General features: G+C 42.3%; 1 protein-coding gene across 3 annotated transcripts; it reads left to right on the forward strand.

Moving 5' to 3' along the window:
* The first annotated feature begins 470 nt into the window (after positions 1-470).
* On the forward strand, positions 471-18,169 carry ANP32E (acidic nuclear phosphoprotein 32 family member E). 3 transcript variants are annotated; one of them, XM_033195865.1, is made up of 7 exons: positions 471-908; positions 4,440-4,589; positions 5,984-6,106; positions 7,453-7,618; positions 9,883-10,070; positions 13,726-13,780; positions 15,837-18,169. In XM_033195865.1, the coding sequence occupies exons 1-7, from the start codon at positions 855-857 to the stop codon at positions 15,902-15,904; spliced, it is 804 nt and encodes a 267-aa protein (XP_033051756.1). In that variant the 5' UTR covers positions 471-854; the 3' UTR covers positions 15,905-18,169. The 3 variants fall into 3 exon arrangements, with proteins under 3 accessions (XP_033051756.1, XP_033051757.1, XP_033051758.1); XM_033195866.1 differs by having other exon boundaries at positions 15,840-18,169; XM_033195867.1 differs by lacking the exons at positions 7,453-7,618; positions 13,726-13,780; positions 15,837-18,169 and having other exon boundaries at positions 9,883-10,053.
* Positions 18,170-18,620: the final 451 nt, after the last annotated feature.

The following is an 18,620-nucleotide window of genomic DNA, read 5'->3' on the forward strand; positions in this document are numbered from 1 at the left end:
CAGCAGGACAATGCCACCAAGGCATCTTTTTAATGTGATGCGCACGTTGCCGTACACCTTGGCTGCAAAGCAGCGGCTATGCTTTTAAAACGGCCAAGAGCCAGTGCATGCCGTGTGGTGAATTATCAGTATCGCAACTTGGGCACGGAAGGATGCTTTCTCCCTCTTTAACACGAACAACAGAATAAAAAAACCAAAAACTAAAAACCAAATCCAACAGACAACAAAACCGTCCGAGTGCCTAGGGAAAGCGCGCCAACTACATAAAGAAAAGTAGGGGGGGTACTGGGATTCAAAATCATTTCTCCGGGACGTACACCCTCCTGGACCTATCAAAATTAACTGCGCCCTTGATCGTAGCCAATAGATACGGAGTTTCTGGTCCAGGTCCTCCCTGAAGACTGATAGACATTTACCTAGCCCAATGGAATAACGTGACGCTGAAGAATCAACCAATACGTTTGGGAGGTGGGTGGAGTGTAGGCCAGGGGGTTGGCGGTGCCGTGTCATGGAGGCTCAGTCTCTGAGCAGCCATTGAAGGGGAAGGAACTGCGGGTGTGTGTGTGTGTGTGTGTGTATGTGTGTGTGTATGTGTGTGCGCGCGTGCGTGCGTGTGAGTGCGCGCGCTAGTGTGTGGACAAGGAGGTGGGGGCAGCTGAGTTAGAGTCCCAACTCTTGGACTCCATTTGCTATTCTCTTCTTTCTCCCCCACACCTATCTGGTGGTAGTGGGCGTTTATATTTGCGTTCCTTTTCATTCATTTCTAAATCTCTTAAACATTTTGGGTTGGGGGTATTGGGAAAGGCAGGAAAGGGAAAAGAAGGAGAGTAGTAGCTGAAGAGCAAGAGGAGGACATGGAGATGAAGAAGAAGATTAACCTGGAGTTAAGGAACAGAGCCCCGGAGGAGGTGAGATGACTCAGCCCCCACCCCTTCCCCATCAGTCCTGTATTCTGAGGATCGGATTTCTGGTGGTCCTGGGTGGGTGTGCGGGGATGGAGTAATAAGTTAGCCCCCGCCCCCCCGGTTTAGGGTTGGGGAAATGTTTAATTTTAAACAATTTAAGTTTTAAATCATTAAAATCTTCTACTTAAAATGGCGAAGGGTTGAAGTTTCTAGGGGCGTTTTTGTGTGTGCACGGGGGCTTAGCTCCTTTCGGCTTTCATCGAGTCGGGCGTCCTGGCCTCGTGGGGGCGGGAAGCGGGCTGGTGGGGGCGCTCTGCCGCTTCGCTCCCGGCGCTCCTCCTCCTGGGGGCCAGCGGCGTGGGCGCGACCCCCCAGTCCCACTCGGCCCCTGCCGCAGCCATCGGCGCCTGAGAAGTTAGTCCAACTTTTCTGCAGTGCGGCCAACTAATCTTTTTGGGGGGTGGGCTCCCCCGGCCTCGAGGCCCTGGGCGTCCGACGTCGCGACGGGCGCGGACTGGGGTCGCTTTCAGGGTCCGCGCACTGACTGCTCCGGCGGCGCCCACTCCTCTGGGAAGCCGCGCGCGCCGCCCTCCGCCCTCCGCCCGGCGGAATCTGGGTCAGCGGCGGGTTCTCTGACCGCGGGCGAGTTTGGGGACTCGTCGCAGTGACCGGAGGTGGGGAGGGGACGGGAGGCATAATCCGCTTCTTCCCCCGCCGTGTAACGATATGTGGCACGTCGTGTGGTCGCAAGTCTGAATTTGATCCCTGGAGACGGTTTCACAAAACTCAACATAAGGGACGTAGTAGTTTTGTGCTTTAAAGATGGGTTCGCCGAAACGAAATGATGCGCTCTCACTGCTGTTGCCTTAGTTAAAGAGACTGGGTTGGGAGGGGCCACATGAGGCGGGGTCGCGGTCAACTTTTCGGGGGTCGGGCAGGAGGCATTTCCGCCTCCTTTTCGCGGTTGCCTCCTCGGCCTCACCTACCCAGGGCGAAGGCGCGAGGGCAACGCGGGTTGGGAGGCGACCGCTTTTTTCCTTGGGGAGTCCCCGCCCGGTGTGGGGTTTCCCGTCAGTCGGAGCGGCAGGTCGCGAGAGCAGGGCCGGTGGCCAGCGGGGAGCCTCGCAGAGGAAAGCATCTGTCTTGCTGAAAGAAGCCCTAGAATTGGAATGTAAGGGAGTTGTCTGTAGCTGGATCGACCGATCGATAGAAGGATATAACTGGGGTGGTGTCTGGGCAGACCGGCATAGAGGATGAGCAGGGTCTGTCTGGGCTTTCGCGTCCGGCGTGTGGAGTGGCAACTAAGACTTTTTTTTTTTTCTAAGGTGCCTGTTTTCTGAAATTGGCAGGGGCCAGGGAGGGCAAACAGTTGCTTGCTATCAGGGTCATCCCGGAGAGATCTTGAAGTTTCTAGAACTTATTCTTAGGGGCTTCAGGGAAAAAACAAAATCAAACTTTAAAAGCTGTCTCTCACAAGCACAAGTTTAGAATACTTTTTGGTGGCTTGGGTTGGAAAATTGAATCCCGCCCCCGCCTCCCCCGCCAGGATTCTTTCACTTAGTGATTGTAGTAATTTCTTTGCCAGTTTTGGGAGTGCAGGACGTTGCCTTTTTTCAGCTTCTTCCTCTGTGTTGTAATAACGGTCTCTTACATTTGTATAGACAGTTTACAAAGCACTTTTCCCGTTTGTTATTTGCTTTCCTCCTTACACACTTGTAAGGTGGATTGTGTTATTCTAGAATCCAAATTAGCAGACGGAGTCTCAGGGCAGTGAAATGATTTACACAAGTGGAGGAATTGGTTTTCTGACACCAAATCTAGTAGCTCCCACTCCTCAACTAAATGGGGAGTGTGAAGACGAACCAATTCACAGCCCTGCGGCAAACCAAGTGTGACTCTAGGCAAGCCATTCTTGTTCTCTGGGCCATAGTTTCCACTTCTCCAAAACGGAGCTCAAGATGCTCTCTCTGGCAACAGAAATAATTATGTCAAAATCGTATTCAAATAGAGAAGGTGGCATTCCTTGTTGCCAAATTTTAGCCCTTGGATACCTCAAACAGGTTTTCATATTGGGTATAGAGAACTAGGATCTTCCGCCTTTCTCTTAAAGATTAAGTCCATTCAAGCCCACACCAGGAAGTTTGTTACTACAAACTCTTACCTAATAGGGAATTCAGCCCCACTCCTTGAGGAATGGGGAAAAGTGCACAGAAATGCTATTATACCAGAGTGGTAGGAAGAAATAACATTTTGTTAAGAATGTATTGTTTTGGGTGATACTGTTTGGCCTGGATGTGAGAACCAATAATACCCTCTGGGCTGTTCCCAGAGGAGCTTTCTAACATTTCTTCATAAAGGGTAAGGAGGTTTTTTTGAGTAATGATGGTATTTATCAACCAAAGAGAAGGGGTTTTAAACTGAAAAAGTGATTAAACAGTCTCTTCTCTTTGTAGGTTTTTTTTTTTTTTGAGATAGAGTCTCGATCTGTTGCCCAAGGTGGAGTGCAATGGTGCGGCCTTGGCTCACTGCAACCTCCGCCGCCCGGGTTCAAGTGATTCTCCTGTCTCAGCCTCCCAAGCAGCTGGGATTACAGGTGCCCACCATCACGCCTGGCTGAGTTTTGTATTTTTAGTAGGGACAGGGTTTCACTGTGTTGGCCAGGCTTATTTTGAACTCCTAACCTCAAGTGATCCACCTGCCTCAGCTTTCCAAAGTGCTGGGATGACAGGCGTGAGCCCCTGCGCCTGGCGCTCTTTGTAGGTTTTAGGGCAGCTCACTTGAATCTTTTCCTGGTAGCTCAGGTACCCGCTCCTTACATAAATATATTCTCTGATGCTGAGGGTCCTCCTTATCAGGGTCAGAAACAGGTTTCACATGGGAACTTCTTCAACGTTTGTTTCTTATGTATCAGTGATTTGAAGCAGGCATTGAACTTTAGTCCAAGTTTAAATTGAAAAAATGACCAGGTGAGGTGGCTCATCCCTGTAATCCCAGCACTTTGGGAGGCTGAGGGGGAGGATCACCTGAGGTCAGGAGTTCAGGACCAGCCTGGCCAACATGGCGAAACCCTGTTTCTACTAAAAATACAAAAAAATTAGCAGGGAGTGGTGACATGCACCTGTAATCCCAGCTACTTGAGAGGCTGAGACAGGAGAATTGCTTGGACCCAGGAGTTGGAGGTTGCAGTGAGCTGAGATCGTGCCATTGCACTCCAGCCTGGGTAACAGAACAACACTCCATCTCAAAAAAAAAAAAAAAAAAAAAAAAAAAAACAGAAGAAAAAAAGGAAAAAAGAAATTAAAAAGATTATAGTGATGACTTTAGATTGTATATCAGTTTTGGGGGGAAATGAAAAGGATCTGTGTAAGGGGATTGCTGGGGTTTTTGTTGTCTTGTGTTTTGTTTTAACTGATGCGCAATCAAACTGGAGATTGGTGGTTTTAATAGTTACATTTCCAAAGTGTCAAGACCCAGGTCTCTACCTAAACAGATTACAAACTAAAGAATCATTAATTAATGTTTTCCCTCTTACAGGTGACAGAGTTAGTCCTTGATAATTGCCTGTGTGTAAATGGAGAAATTGAAGGCCTGAATGATACTTTCAAAGAACTAGAATTTCTGAGTATGGCTAATGTGGAACTAAGTTCACTGGCCCGGCTTCCCAGCTTAAATAAACTTCGAAAAGTAAGTTGGCATTTAGGTGAAACATCATGATTTAAATGTCATGGCTGTTTGGCCAAATGGAATGACCATTCTGCTTGCTAATTAGAAGTTTTTAAGTTTCTAGAGATAAGAAAAAGTTATATAGGATTTTGAGAATCAGCTCTAATACTGCTTTTTTTTTTTTTTTTTTTGAGACGGAGTCTCGCTCTGTCGCCCAGGCTGGAGTACAGTGGCCGATCTCAGCTCACTGCAAGCTCCGCCTCCCGGGTTCACGCCATTCTCCTGCCTCAGCCTCCCAAGTAGCTGGGACTACAGGCGCCCGCCACCTCACCCGGCTAGTTTTTTGTATTTTTTAGTAGAGACGGGGTTTCACCATGTTAGCCAGGATGGTCTCGATCTCCTGACCTCGTGATCCGCCCGTCTCGGCCTCCCAAAGTGCTGGGATTACAGGCTTGAGCCACCGCGCCCGGCCTAATACTGCTTTTATAAATTTATTTACTTACTTATTTTTAAGACAGGGTCTTACTCTGTCGCCCAGGCTGCAGTGCCGTGGTGTGATCTTGGCTCATTGCAACCTCTGCCTCCGGGGATCAAGCATCCTCCCACCTCAGCCTCCCGAGTAGCTGAGGCTACAGGCATGTGCCACCATACCTGGCTAATTTTTGTATTTTTTGCAGAGACAGAGTTTCACCATGTTGTCCAGACTGGTTTCAAATTCCTGGGCTCCAGTCATCCTCCTGCCTCAGCCTCCCACAGTGCTGGGATTAGAGGAGTTAGCCTCTGTGTCTGGCCTAGAAATTTAAATCTAATAGTGGAATTGCCTCATAATATGAATTTGTATTTAATATATACCAAATATTTTTCTCTACATCATGAAATCCAAATGTAGTACAACTAGAATCCAAGCTGGGTTAAGAGCCCATTATGTAGGTGTTCTAATACATTATTTGGCAGATGTAGAAAGGAATTTGGAAATTAATGATCTGTAGTGATAGTTTCTTGAAGCCAGAGAGAATGACAGTTTTTTTTTTTTCTTCAAATTGATATACTTTAAAAATCTTTGATATGCCAGGTGTGGTGGCTCATGCCTGTAATCCCAGCACTTTGGGAGGCTGACGCGGGTGGATCACCTGAGGTCAGGAGTTCGAAACCAGCCTGGCCAATATGGTGAAACCCCATCTCTACTAAAAATACAAAAATTAGCTGGGTGTGGTGGCGGGTGTCTGTAATCCCAGCTACTTGGGAGGCTGAGGCAGGAGAATTTGTTTGAACCCAGGAGGCGGAGGTTGCAGTGAGTGGAAATTGCACCACTGCACTCCAGCCTGAGTAACAGAGTGATACTTCATTTAAAAAAAAAAAAGCTTTGATATGATACCTTTACCATTCTTTGTTTTTTTCCTATGTTGAATGTATAGTTGGAGCTTAGTGATAACATAATTTCTGGAGGCTTGGAAGTCCTGGCAGAGAAATGTCCAAATCTTACCTACCTCAATCTGAGTGGAAACAAAATAAAAGATCTCAGTACAGTAGAAGCTCTGGTAAGTGGAACGGTTTTGTCTCTGGACTTGCTTTTTTTGATTAAATTTTCTGAGATTTGTTTGTGTCTATTAATTTCTATTTAACTCTTAAAACTTATGAATTTTTTGTATGTTATGATCTAGGCAGTTACTGATTTCGTTTCTTTTAGACTAAAATATTCAGATTAAATTTTAAATCAATGAGAAATTTATTTTATCATCAACTTCAGAAGTTGACTATCTGGTTTTAAAATTTCCAGGTTTTTTTTTTTTTGTTTTGTTTTGTTTTCTTTTTTTTTACTTTTTATTCTTTTTCCTTACTTCTTGATTATTTTTTGAGTTATTTTATTATTTGCCCCCTTCTTTCCTGGTATGAGGGAAGGAAAAGAAAAAGTGACACGCTGAAAATTATTGCTCTGATTTTGAAAAAAGATTGGAGGCTGGGCACAGTGGTTTATGTCTGTAATCCCAGCACTTTGGGAGGCAGAGGTGGGAGGATCGCTTGAGTCCAGGAGTTTGAGACCAACCTGGGCAACATAGTGAGACCCTGTCTCTACAAAAATAAAAATTAAAAAAAATCAGCCAGGTTAGCTGGCTGTGCTTGATATAATAACCCTTCATTATAAAACTCAAAAAATACAAAAATCATTCTCAATTTCAAATGTATATTTTCTGAATCATAAATTAAAAAGAAATGATGTGGTCGGGCACGGTGGCTCGCGCCTGTAATCCCAGCACTTTGGGAGGCCAAGGTGGGCAGATCATGAGGTCAGGAGATTGAGACCATCCTGGCCAACATGGTAAAACCCCATCTCTACTAAAAATACAAAAATTAGGCTGGGCGCAGTGGCTCACGCCTGTAATCCTAGCCCTTTGGGAGGCCGAGGCGGGCAGATCACCTGAGGTTGGGAGTTTGAGACCAACCCAACCAACGTGGAGAAACCCCCTCTCCACTAAAAATACAAAATTAGCTGCGCCTGGAGGCGCATGCCTGTAATCCCAGCGACTCGGGAGTCTGAGGCAGGAGAATTGAACCCAGGAGGCGGAGGTTGTGGTGAGCTGAGATCGTGCCATTGCACTCCAGCCTGGGCAACAAGAGCAAAAAGTCCGTTTCAAAAAAACAAAACAAAACAAAAACACAAAAATTAGCTGGGCATGGTGGTGCACGCCTGTAGTCCCAGCTACTCGGGAGGCTGAGGCAAGAGAATCACTTGAACCTGGGAGGCGGAGGTTGCAGTGAGCGGAGATCGCGGCACTGAATTACAGCTGGCAACAGAGCTAGACTCCGTCTCAAAAACAAAAACAAAACAAAACAAAAAACATGGTATTTTAAATCTTGAATGTAAGTTTTAACTTTACTTTTCCAGCAAAATCTTAAAAATTTGAAAAGTCTTGACCTGTTTAACTGTGAGATCACAAACCTGGAAGATTATAGAGAAAGTATTTTTGAACTGCTGCAGCAAATCACATACTTAGATGGATTTGATCAGGAGGATAATGAAGCACCGGACTCTGAAGAGGAGGATGATGAGGGTAATCATTCTTAATACTCATAAGTGTGTCATTATTATAGCCTCTGCTCTAGCTGTGCAAATTAGATTGGGCCTGGAAATTTAGGTTTGAAAAAAAAAATCCACAAGAAGATATTAGTAAGACAAGAAAAAATTTAAAAAACCTGTAGCTCTAGCCAGTATTTCTTCTTTTACATTTCCTATAGTTTCAGGGAATTTAATGACTATTATAACATGAAGCTCTGTGAAATTTTATATCTGTAGAAAGTTGTACACCCGTAAAAGTGGCAACCTCTTAAATAGTATTTTTTAAAAAAAAAGAACCACTTGTAATAGCCAAAAAGTAGAAACAACCGAAGTATCTATCAACTGATGAACGGAATTTTTTTTTTTTTTGAGACAGAGTTTTGCTCTTATTGCCCAGGCTAGAGTGCGGTGGTGCAATCTCTGCTCACTGCAACCTCCGCCTTCCGTTTTCAAGCAATTATCCTGCCTGGACCTTCCAAGTTGCTGGGATTACAGGCACCCGCCACCACTCCCAGCTAATTTTTTTGTAGTTTTAGTAGAGACAGGGTTTCACCATGTTGGTCAGGCTGGTCTCGAACTGCTGACCTTGTGATCCACCCACCTCGGCCTCCCAAAGTGCTGGGATTAAAGCCAGCGTGAGCCACCGGGCCCCGGCCCAATGAACAGATTTTAAAAATGTGTTTTATCTATACAGTACAATATTATTCCACCATAAATATGAATGAAGTACTGATGCATGCTACATGAATGAATCTTGAAAATGTTCTAAGTGAAAGAAGAGAGACACAAAAGGCCACGTATTGATTGACTTCATTTATATGGAAAGTTCATGGGACGCCATGGCAGGAGAATTGCTGGAACCTGGGAGGCAGAGGTTACAGTGAGCTGAGATCGTGTCACTGCACTGTAGCCTGGGCGACAGAGTTAGACTCTGTCTCAAAAACAAAACAAAAAACCGAACAAAAAACCATATATATATGGTTCAGAATAGGTAGAAACTTCAGGATAGGCAAATCCATTGAGACAGAAAGTAGATTATTAGTTGCTCTATGCTGGGAGAGAGGAAAATGGGAGAGTGACTGCATATGGGTATGGGATTTCTTTTTGAGGGAAGAAAAATATTCTAGAATTAGATTGTGAGTATACAGTTTTAGAAAAGTGGATGACTAACAGATCAGATGACAGAATAGCTGTTAGTAATGGGATACTGCTCCTTATTATTGAGTGAAAACTCTTTCATTGTAAGAAGAAATTTGATGGATAAACACTGTTATAAAATGATGAAATGATAGATAAGCAGTTTTTTTTTTTTTAAATTTTAGATTAAGGGGGTACGTGTGCAAGTTTGTTCCACGGGTGTATTGCATGATGCTGAGGTTTGGTCTTCTACTGATCCTGTCACCCAAATAGTGAACATAGTGCCTAATAGTTAGTTCTTCAGCCACCCTCCTTCCCCTCTTTTGAAGTTTCCAGTGTCTGTTCCCATCTTTATGTCCCTGTGTCCCCAGTGTTTAACTCCTGCTTGTAAGTGTGAACATGCAGTATTTGGTTTTTTGTTTCTGCATTAATTCACTTAGGATGATGGCCCCCAGCTATATCTATGTTGCTGCAAAGGACATTATTTCATTCTTTCTTTATGGCTGTGTGGTATTCCATCATGTGTATGTTGTACATTTTCTTTATCCAGTCCGTCATTCATGGGCACCTAGGTTGGTTTCATGTCTTTGGTATTGTGAATAGTGCTGTGGTGAGCATACAAATGCATGTGTCTTTTTGGTAGAATGATTTACTTTCCTTTGGGTATATACCCAGTAATGGGATTGCTGGGTTGAATGGTAGTTGTATTTTGAGTTCTTTGAGAAATTTCCAAACTGCTTTTCATAGTGGCTGAACTAATTTATATTCCCACCAACAGTGTATAAGCATTCCCTTTTCTCTGCAGCCTCTCCAACATCTCACAAGCAAGTTTTGAAGTGTTCACAAAGTAAAACAAACTTTAGTGCATGCAATGTTTTCATGAGACTCTATATATATGTTGGATACTAGTATTTAGAAGCCAAACTTCTCGCATATGGTTTGTAGGAATAACTAGGAATGTTGTAAAACAGAAATCTTAAAAAAAAAAAAGTATCTCTCTGAGTTACTTTCCACCTATCGGCTTACAAGTTTGAAGTGATTGGACAAGGGTAAAATGCATCAACATCCTAGGAAGAAACATTTGCTCAGTCAATTTACTCATCTTTAAATGATTTTTTAAAGATGGAGATGAAGATGATGAAGAGGAAGAGGAAAATGAAGCTGGTCCACCAGAAGGATATGAGGAAGAGGAGGAGGAAGAGGAAGATGAGGATGAGGATGAAGATGAAGATGAAGATGAAGCAGGTTCAGAGTTGGGAGAGGGAGAAGAGGAAGTGGGCCTCTCATACTTAATGAAAGAAGAAATTCAGGTGAATACACGCTTCTTATCTGCACTGAAAATTAATTTCTAGGCATAGGACCAAATATTATATAAAGTATGTTTTGTAGCAGTCTGAGAGTTGTTTCTAAGTTGTGGGTGTGCATATATGTCTAACTGCCTGTCTTTTTTTTCATTGTCCTCCACCCCAAACTATATCCAGGTAATCATAAACACCTATTGGCCGGGCGCAGTGGCTCAAGCCTGTAATCCCAGCACTTTGGGAGGCCAAGACGGGCGGATCATGAGGTCAGGAGATCGAGACCATCCTGGCTAATATGGTGAAACCCCGTCTCTACTAAAAAATACAAAAAACTAGCTGGGCGAGGTGGTGGGCGCCTGTAGTCCCAGCTACTGGGGAGGCTGAGGCAGGAGAATGGCGTGAACCCGGGAGGCGGAGCTTGCAGTGAGCTGAGATCCGGCCACTGCACTCCAGCCCGGTCGACAGAGCGAGACTCCGTCTCAAAAAAAAAAAAACAAAAAAAAAACCCACAAAAAAACACCTATTGATTTTACCTCCCAGATAACTTTCAAATCTGTTATAGCCTCAATGGCATGTTATGGTGGAAACATTTTACAAATGTCTGTGAACCTCAGTTTTCTGCATTTATAAAACAGATTAGGCCAGGCATGGTGGCTCACACCTGTAATCTCAGCACTTTGGGAGGCCGAGGCAGGTGGATGACAAGTTCAGGAGTTTGAGACCAGCCTGGCCAACATGGGTGGGGAAACCCCATATCTACTAAAAATACAAAAATTAGCTCGGCATGATGGCACACAACTGTAGTCCCAGCTACTCGTGAGGCTGAGGCCAGAGAATCACTTGAACCCAGGAGGCAGAGATTACAGTGAGCTGAGATCGTGCCACTGCACTCCAACTCGGGCAACAGAGCCAGACTCTGTCTCAAAACAAAAAACAAAAAAAACAGGTTATATCAATCTCATAGGATTAAGGATTTAACAAGATAATCTATGTAAAGAATATAGTCCCTGGCACATTATAGGCACTCAAGAAAACTTAAGTTTCTTTCTCCTAATTATCTCTTGCTTATACTTTTGTAGTAACTTTCTAAATAGTCTCTCTGAATACAGCATCACCACTTAGGAGTATTCTCCACAGTGCTGCCTGTTTAATCTAATGCAAATGTAGATTATACACCAGTCTTCTTGAAACCCTTTAATGTTTCCCTTTTGCCCCCAAGACATACAAGGCCTTTCATTTCTGGCCTTTGCTCCTTCTTCTTTTTTTTTTTGACACAGTCTCACTCTTGCCTAGGCTGGAGTGCAGTGGTGCGATCTTGACTCGCTGCAACCTCTGCCTCCCAGGCTCAAGCAGTCCTCTCACCTCAGCTTCCCAAGTAGCTGGGACTACAGGCACACGCCATCACGCCTGGCTAATTTTTGTATTTTTTGTAGAGACAGGGTTTCACCATGTTGGCCAGGCTGGTCTTGAACTCCTGACCTCAAATGGTCCACTCACCTTGGCATCCCACAGTGCTGGGATTACAGGTGTGAGCCACCATGCTCGGCCCCTGCTTCCTTCTCCAGCTTCATCTCCCTCGATTCCAAATTAAATGATCACACCAAGCTATTTTACTTTTATGGCTGTTTATGAATACGTTGTTCATGCTTTCTGAAATGAGCCTCTGATGAACTTTTTATTTTTTGCCGAGGGAAGCTTGTGAAGTGCACTGATTTTATTTACAACTCCATGGAATTTTACATATGCATGTACTTGTGTAACCACCACCCAAATCATGCTTTGTGAACTCTTATCTTTACAAACCCAACTCTGCAGTTGACTCATCACTGAAGCTTTCTATATTTTTTCTTAGGCAGTCACTCCTCCATGTGTTACCTCTGAATCATGATCAGTCTTCTATTGCCTAGAGACACTTGTAAAATCATTCGGCTACTTTCTGCTAAGTGATGAGCTCCTTAAAGGGAGTGCCACTCACCTTTGGATCTCAGCATCTAGTACACTGACTAGCCCATGGTAGGCTCATGGGAAATGTCAGTTGACTAGAACAAGTTATCTGTAGCCCCTAGGAGTTTAGGTTAGTTATTTTCTCCTAATGTTAAATTGAAGTTTATTTGAAAAACTCATAATTTAAAGTATTTTTTTATTATTAAAAATAACATATCTTATTTAGACTGGGAATTGTTAATATTTGCTCTAATGAGTTTTGCATTGGTTAGATACATAATATCAACAATCGATACATATTTTCTGATGAAACTAGTATGGAAAAAATAGGATTTATATTCGTTTGGGGTCTTGGTGAGTTAGGAGCTATATATATAATGAAGAACAGAAATTTAAGTGTTCTTTTTTTTTTTCTTTTTTGAGACGGAGTTTTGCTCTTGTAGCCCAGGCTGGAGTGCAATGGCGCGATCTCGGTTCACTGCCACCTCTGCCTCCTGGGTTCAAGCGATTCTCCTGCCTCACCCTCCTGAGTAGCTGGGATTACAGGTGCCTGCCACTACACTGGCTAATTTTTTGTATTTTTAGTAGAGACAGGGTTTCACTGTGTTGGCCAGGGTGGTCTTGAACTCCTGACCTCAGGTGATCCACCCACCTCAGCCTCCCAAAGTGCTGGGATTACAGGTGAGCCGCTGCACCTGGCCCCACCTCTTCTTTTTTTAATGAACAAATACTGCAACAAAAGCCACATTCAATCTTCCCCTTTTTTTCTTGTCTTTCCTTCTTCAGTTTAATCTGCAGTTTTTCCTGATTTTCATTGTGTTCTTTTTTATGCTTTTTGCAATCTCATCTATTCCTTTTACTCCTTATAGCTTACTGGTATTCTGGTACGGAGATGCTTTGTTTCAACTGATTGTATAAGAATAATTTCTGATACAAGAATTAGGCAGTTGGCCAGGTGTGGTGGGTCACACCTGTAATCCAGCATTTGGGGAGGCTGAGGCAGGCAGATCACTTGAGGTTGGGAGTTTGAGACCAGCCTGACCAACATGGAGAAACCCTGTCTCCACTAAAAATACAAAATTAGCCGGCCGTAGTGGCGCATGCCTATAATCCCAGCTACTCGGGAGGCCAAGGCAGGAGAATCGCTTGAACCCGAGAGGCGGAGTTTGCCGTGAGCCGAGGTCACGCCATTGCACTTAAGCCTGGGCAACAAGAGCGAAACTCCATTTCAAAAAAAAAAAAAACTTAGAGATTTAGTTAGAATTTTTTTTTTTTTTTTGAGATGAAGCCTCAGCTCTTGTTTACCAGGCTGGAGTGCAATGGCGCGATCTCAGCTCGCTGCAACCTCCGCCTGCCAGGTTCATGCGATTCTTCTGTGTCAACCTCCTGAGTAGCTAGGATTACAGGCGCCTGCCACCATGCCTGGCTAATTTTTGTATTTTTAGTAGAGATGGGGTTTCACCATGTTGGCCACGCTGGTCTTGAACTCCTGACCTCGGGTCATCTGCCCTCCTCGGCCTCCCAAAGTGCTGCGATTTACAGGCATGAGCCACCACACCTGGCTCTTTAGTTAGGTTTTAAAAAGGACCTTTATAAGAATGGCAGAGGTTGTCAAAACACAGAATAACCAAGTTTCTTTGCTCTTGTTGGAATATATTACAAGAAAGAGTGAAAAATCCATATGATTTTTTAATTCTCAACTGAATATTTGAATTTCAAGGATGAAGAAGATGATGATGACTATGTTGAAGAAGGGGAAGAAGAGGAAGAGGAGGGTGAGTTACATTAGCCATAAACAAATTCTAAAAGACATAGTTATTTTTTATATACTTTATTTATGTTTCATACACTTTAAAGAAGGAGCCTATAATGTAAATTTTTACTGATCCCTTTGATTTTGCTTTATCATAGAGTGCTTTCAAAGTTATAAAAGTTTTTTTTATAAGAGTAGTTGTCTTAGGGCACTTATTAATTTATAACTCATAAATAAACAGCTTATAACATTTATTTTAAAAGCAAATGAAGAGATAAATGGAACCTTGAGCTGAATTTATTATTTTTATAGAGTGTCATTTTAGAGAGAGTGAAGCCTTATCTTACAAGAGAGGAGCAGTTGAACTCCAGATAATTAATGCTGTTTTTAGATTTGTTTTCTAGGCCTTTAAAAATTTATATATATGTATATATATAATATATATATAAAAAACATATATATATATATATATGTATATATTTTTAAACAGAGTCTTACTTTGTTACCCAGGCTGGAGGCTGGAGTGCAGTGGTGCAATCGCAGCTCACTGCAGTCTCAATCTTCTTGGGCTCAGGTGATCGCCCCATCTCAGCCTCCCAAGTAGCTGGGACTACAGGCACACACCGTCACACCCGGCTAATTTTTGTATTTTTTTTTTTTGTAGAGATGGGGTTTCGCCATATTGCCCAGGCTGTGTTGAACTCTAGGTTCAAGCGATCTGCCCACCCCAGCCTCCCAAAGTGCTGGGATTGTAGATGTGAGCCACCATGGCCAAACAGTATTTTTATTTTATTTTATTTTATTATTTTATTTTATTTTATTGTTTTGAGACAGGGTCTCTGTCAGCAGTGAGTGCAGTGGGGCAATTATAGCTCACTGCAGCCTCGACTTCCCAGGCTTAAGCAATCCTCCCACCTCAGCCTCTTCCAAAGTAGCTGAGACTACAGGTGCACACCACCACACCTTGCTAATTTTTGTATTTTTTGTATAGACGGGGTCTCACTGTTACCCAGGCTGGTTTTGAACTCCTGGGCCCAACTGATCCTCTTGCCTTGGCCTCCCAAAGTGCTAGGATTATAGATGTGAACCACTGCACTCAGCCTCAAAATAATTTTTAAAATTTACTAACACTTGCATTGATGTCAAGCCCTTAGTTTCTTAATCTGTACTTCATGATATGGCCACAAGGGTGCATAGCAAACTGTAATGATTATGGATTTCTAAGCCTGTTAAGTCTGTTTTCAACCTACTCAAATTTAAAGAAATTCAAAGAGGAAACTTGAAGTATAATTTCCTTCCTTCCCTCCCTCCCTTCCTCCCTTCCTTCCTACCACCTTCCTTTCCTCCCTCCGTCCCTCCCTCCCTTCCTCTCGTCCTGTCTTCGCCTGCCCTCCCTCCCTCTTTTGAGACAGTCTCCCTCTGTCGCCCAGATGGAGTGCAGTGGCATGGTCTTGGCTCATTGCAGCCTCTGCCTCCCGGGTTCAAACGATTCTCCTGCCCCAGCCTCCCAAGTGGCTGGGACTACAGGTGCCTGCACCACACCCAGCTAATTTTTATATTTTTAGTAGAGATGGGAGTTTCACACATTGGGCAGGCTGGTCTCCAACTCCTGACCTGAAGTGATCCGCCTGGCTCGGCCTCCCAAAGTATTGGGATTACTGGCATGAGCCACCTTGCCTGGCCAATTTTCTTCTGCCAGTAACTTTTTTTTTTTTTTTGAGACAAAGTTTTGGGCGGTTGCCCAGGCTGGAGTGCAGTGGCACGATCTTGGCTCACTGGAACCTCCGCCTTCTAGGTTCATGCAATTCTTCCTCAGCCTCTCCAGTAACTGGGATTATAGGCACCCGCCATCACACCTGGCTAATTTTTTGCATTTTTAGTAGAGACGGGGTTTCACCTTGTTGACCAAACCTCAAGTGATCCACTCACCTCGGCCTCCCAAAGTGCTGGGATTACAGGTGTGAGCCACTGTGTTAGGCCCTGCCATTAACTTTTCACTAAGATTCAAAACTTTGTAATGTAACCAATCCTCATTTGTTAAAATTAAGCATTTTGCATTTTTCCTTCCACTCGTTAAGAAGAAGAAGGTCTTCGAGGGGAGAAGAGGAAACGAGATGCTGAAGATGATGGAGAGGAAGATGACTAGATCATTCTAAGACCAGACTCTCTAATGTTTCTGGGTGTGCAATAGAGTGATCACATCTTTGTTTCTTCATGTACGATAGCTATCCCTACAGAAGATAATGTGTAACTTTTTATAGGAAAAGTGTGGTTTTACTATTTTTGCCTTATCATTCCAAATAAGAACTAGTCTGTTAATGATCATATTATATGTAGAGAAAAATTTTCATTGACTCCCATTGTGGAATTCCCTAGCAATTTATTTAGACTTAATTTTTTAAATTCAAGCTTACTGTATTAGTCATTTTTAGCCCATAATTAAAACATCACTTTTACACAGGTGTAGTATGGTACATTTCATTCCTTATTTATAAATTAACTGAAATGACAGTTTGCTATAATATAAAATGACAATAGTCTCTTGAGTGGTAAGTTGGTTATTCTTTTAGAGGTAATCCAGGGATCTTTAGTTTGAAGGCAGTTACTTTTTTTTTTTTTTTTGACTAAGAGTGTTTGGTTGCTTTTTTGTCACAGGTAACTTGGAAAATAGAAGCAGAATAGTAAAGGTTCTATTCAGCAACATAGTTCATGGATTTTGTGGAGGTTCTATTCAGTAATAGGGTTCATGGATTTAGTGGTGACTGATAAGATTTTATTTTTGAAGGGAAAATTGCTTATACTAAGTCCAGAGACATGCAGGTGAGCCCTTCTGTCAGGCTGCAAATCATGACATGCCCATGGTTGTTTATTTTGTTTTGTTTTTAGGTGTGCATTCTTTTTCTTCTTAGCAATTCCTTTATGATCACCTTCCCTTCCTGTTTCACTCCCTCCTGCTCTCTCAAAAGAAAGTTGGGAAACTTGTGAAACCCAGGAAAACCTTTAGTCTTATACCTCAACTACCTTTTAGTCCTGTCTGGGTTTTAAATAAATGAAGTGGAAGAAATTGAGTATTTTCTGACATAAGAATATATTATCAATACAGTTTTATGCAGTAAGCTCTGCTTACCATAAATGTTTCTTGGTTCACAACATCTAAGACAATATTAGTAGGATGAAGAAAGAAAAGCAGGGGTGCTTTTTGGAAGCAGTGTTCATGTTTCTTAAAAGTCAGAACAATTGCCTGTTAATAAGTAATAAGACATTAAAGTCAAATTTTAAAGTTGGCTTCTCAAATGATTTGGATACCACTCTGCAAAGTATTTCTAACCTTTAATTCCCAGTTTTGAAGCATTACCAGATATAATAATAGCATTAATTGGAATGTACTAGGCAGCTGGAAAAGTATTTGAAACTAAATCGACATTAAAATTAAGATTTGTTTTCAAGTGGATGTCTATTCAAAGTAGAAAAATATTTGGGATAAGTGTGTGTTTCCTTACATGGCTACTAAATAAGATGAGTATACAACTATATCTCCTCTTTTGCTATTGAGGCTCCATGTTCAAAGCAATGGCTTTTTAAATCTTGGCTATCTAAAATTTTTTCCCTTTGTTTTGAATATTTGTAAGTTTTAAAAAAGTTAGTGTCAGCAAATTAATTGAAGTTATGCTTCTATACTGGGACATATTTAAATACTGAGTATAGTACTGCTGCTACTGCTTCTACAATGTAAAATGTATGACTTGGTGTTTTAAAGTAAAAATTATGATGTTACTTGTGGAGAAACTAAAAAAGTTACACAACTGACTGAAATAAAATACTTGGGATAAGTTTAGTGAGGGGATTGGAATCCCAAAAAACTAACATTTTTTCTTCTGCTTTTAAAAATTGAAATTCCCTATTTTAGTTCCTAACAATTCTCGTTACATACTATGCCAGATTACAAAATACTTATTTTTAAAATGAAATCTATATATTGACTTTCTTATCAATCATCTTACTGTGCAATCAAAATTAGAGTACTTTGGTTTGAAAACAACACTTAGACCCTCCAGATAACTTTTAAGACTTATTTAGCTTTGTGGGTGGTATTTTCATGCAAATAAGTAAGGGTGGGTTTTATATTTTGTAGAAGTTTTCGGTCCTATTTTAATGCTCTTTGTATGGCAGTATGTATATAGTGTGTTAAGTTCCTCAAGAATCTCCTTAAAAACTTTGAAGTTAATACTTTTGTGCAACTGTGTTTTGAATAAAGCCATGACAGTGTTAAAAACAAACAAAAAAATTTGCAGTACTCCTGATTATTCTTTTATTGTTTCTGACTGTTCCCTGTTTTTTTCTGTGACTGCTGTAACTTAAAGTTTTAAAACTGAATTGCTTCAAATAAATTGAAGATTTGTTATAATGATTAGTTTCAGTGTATAACATTCACTTTTTCAGCAATACCATTAGCAGGTTTGAAGGTCTTTTTAAAAACTAACAGCTTGAAAGTTAACTCATTTAAATACTTGGATGTGATATGAGGCATTACAGTTTATTTATTTATTTTTTGAGACGGAATCTTACTCTGTCACCAGGCTGGAGTGCAATGGCGCGATCTCGACTCACTGCAACCTCTGCCTTCCGGGTTCAAGCGATTCCCCTGCCTTAGCCTCCTGAGTAGCTGGGACTACAGGCATGCACCACTATGCCTGGCTAATATTTTTGTATTTTAGTAGAGACAGGGTTTTACCATGTTGGCCAAGATGGTCTCGATCTCCTGACCTCATGATCCGCCTGCCTCGGCCTTCCCAAAGTGCTGGGATTACAGGCATGAGCCACTGCTCCCAGCTGGCATTACAATTTAATAGTTTAACCATCAT

The sequence above is a fragment of the Trachypithecus francoisi genome, unplaced genomic scaffold (assembly GCF_009764315.1).
Source record: "Trachypithecus francoisi isolate TF-2019V2 unplaced genomic scaffold, Tfra_2.0 Lachesis_group5, whole genome shotgun sequence".
Taxonomy (NCBI): domain Eukaryota; kingdom Metazoa; phylum Chordata; class Mammalia; order Primates; family Cercopithecidae; genus Trachypithecus; species Trachypithecus francoisi.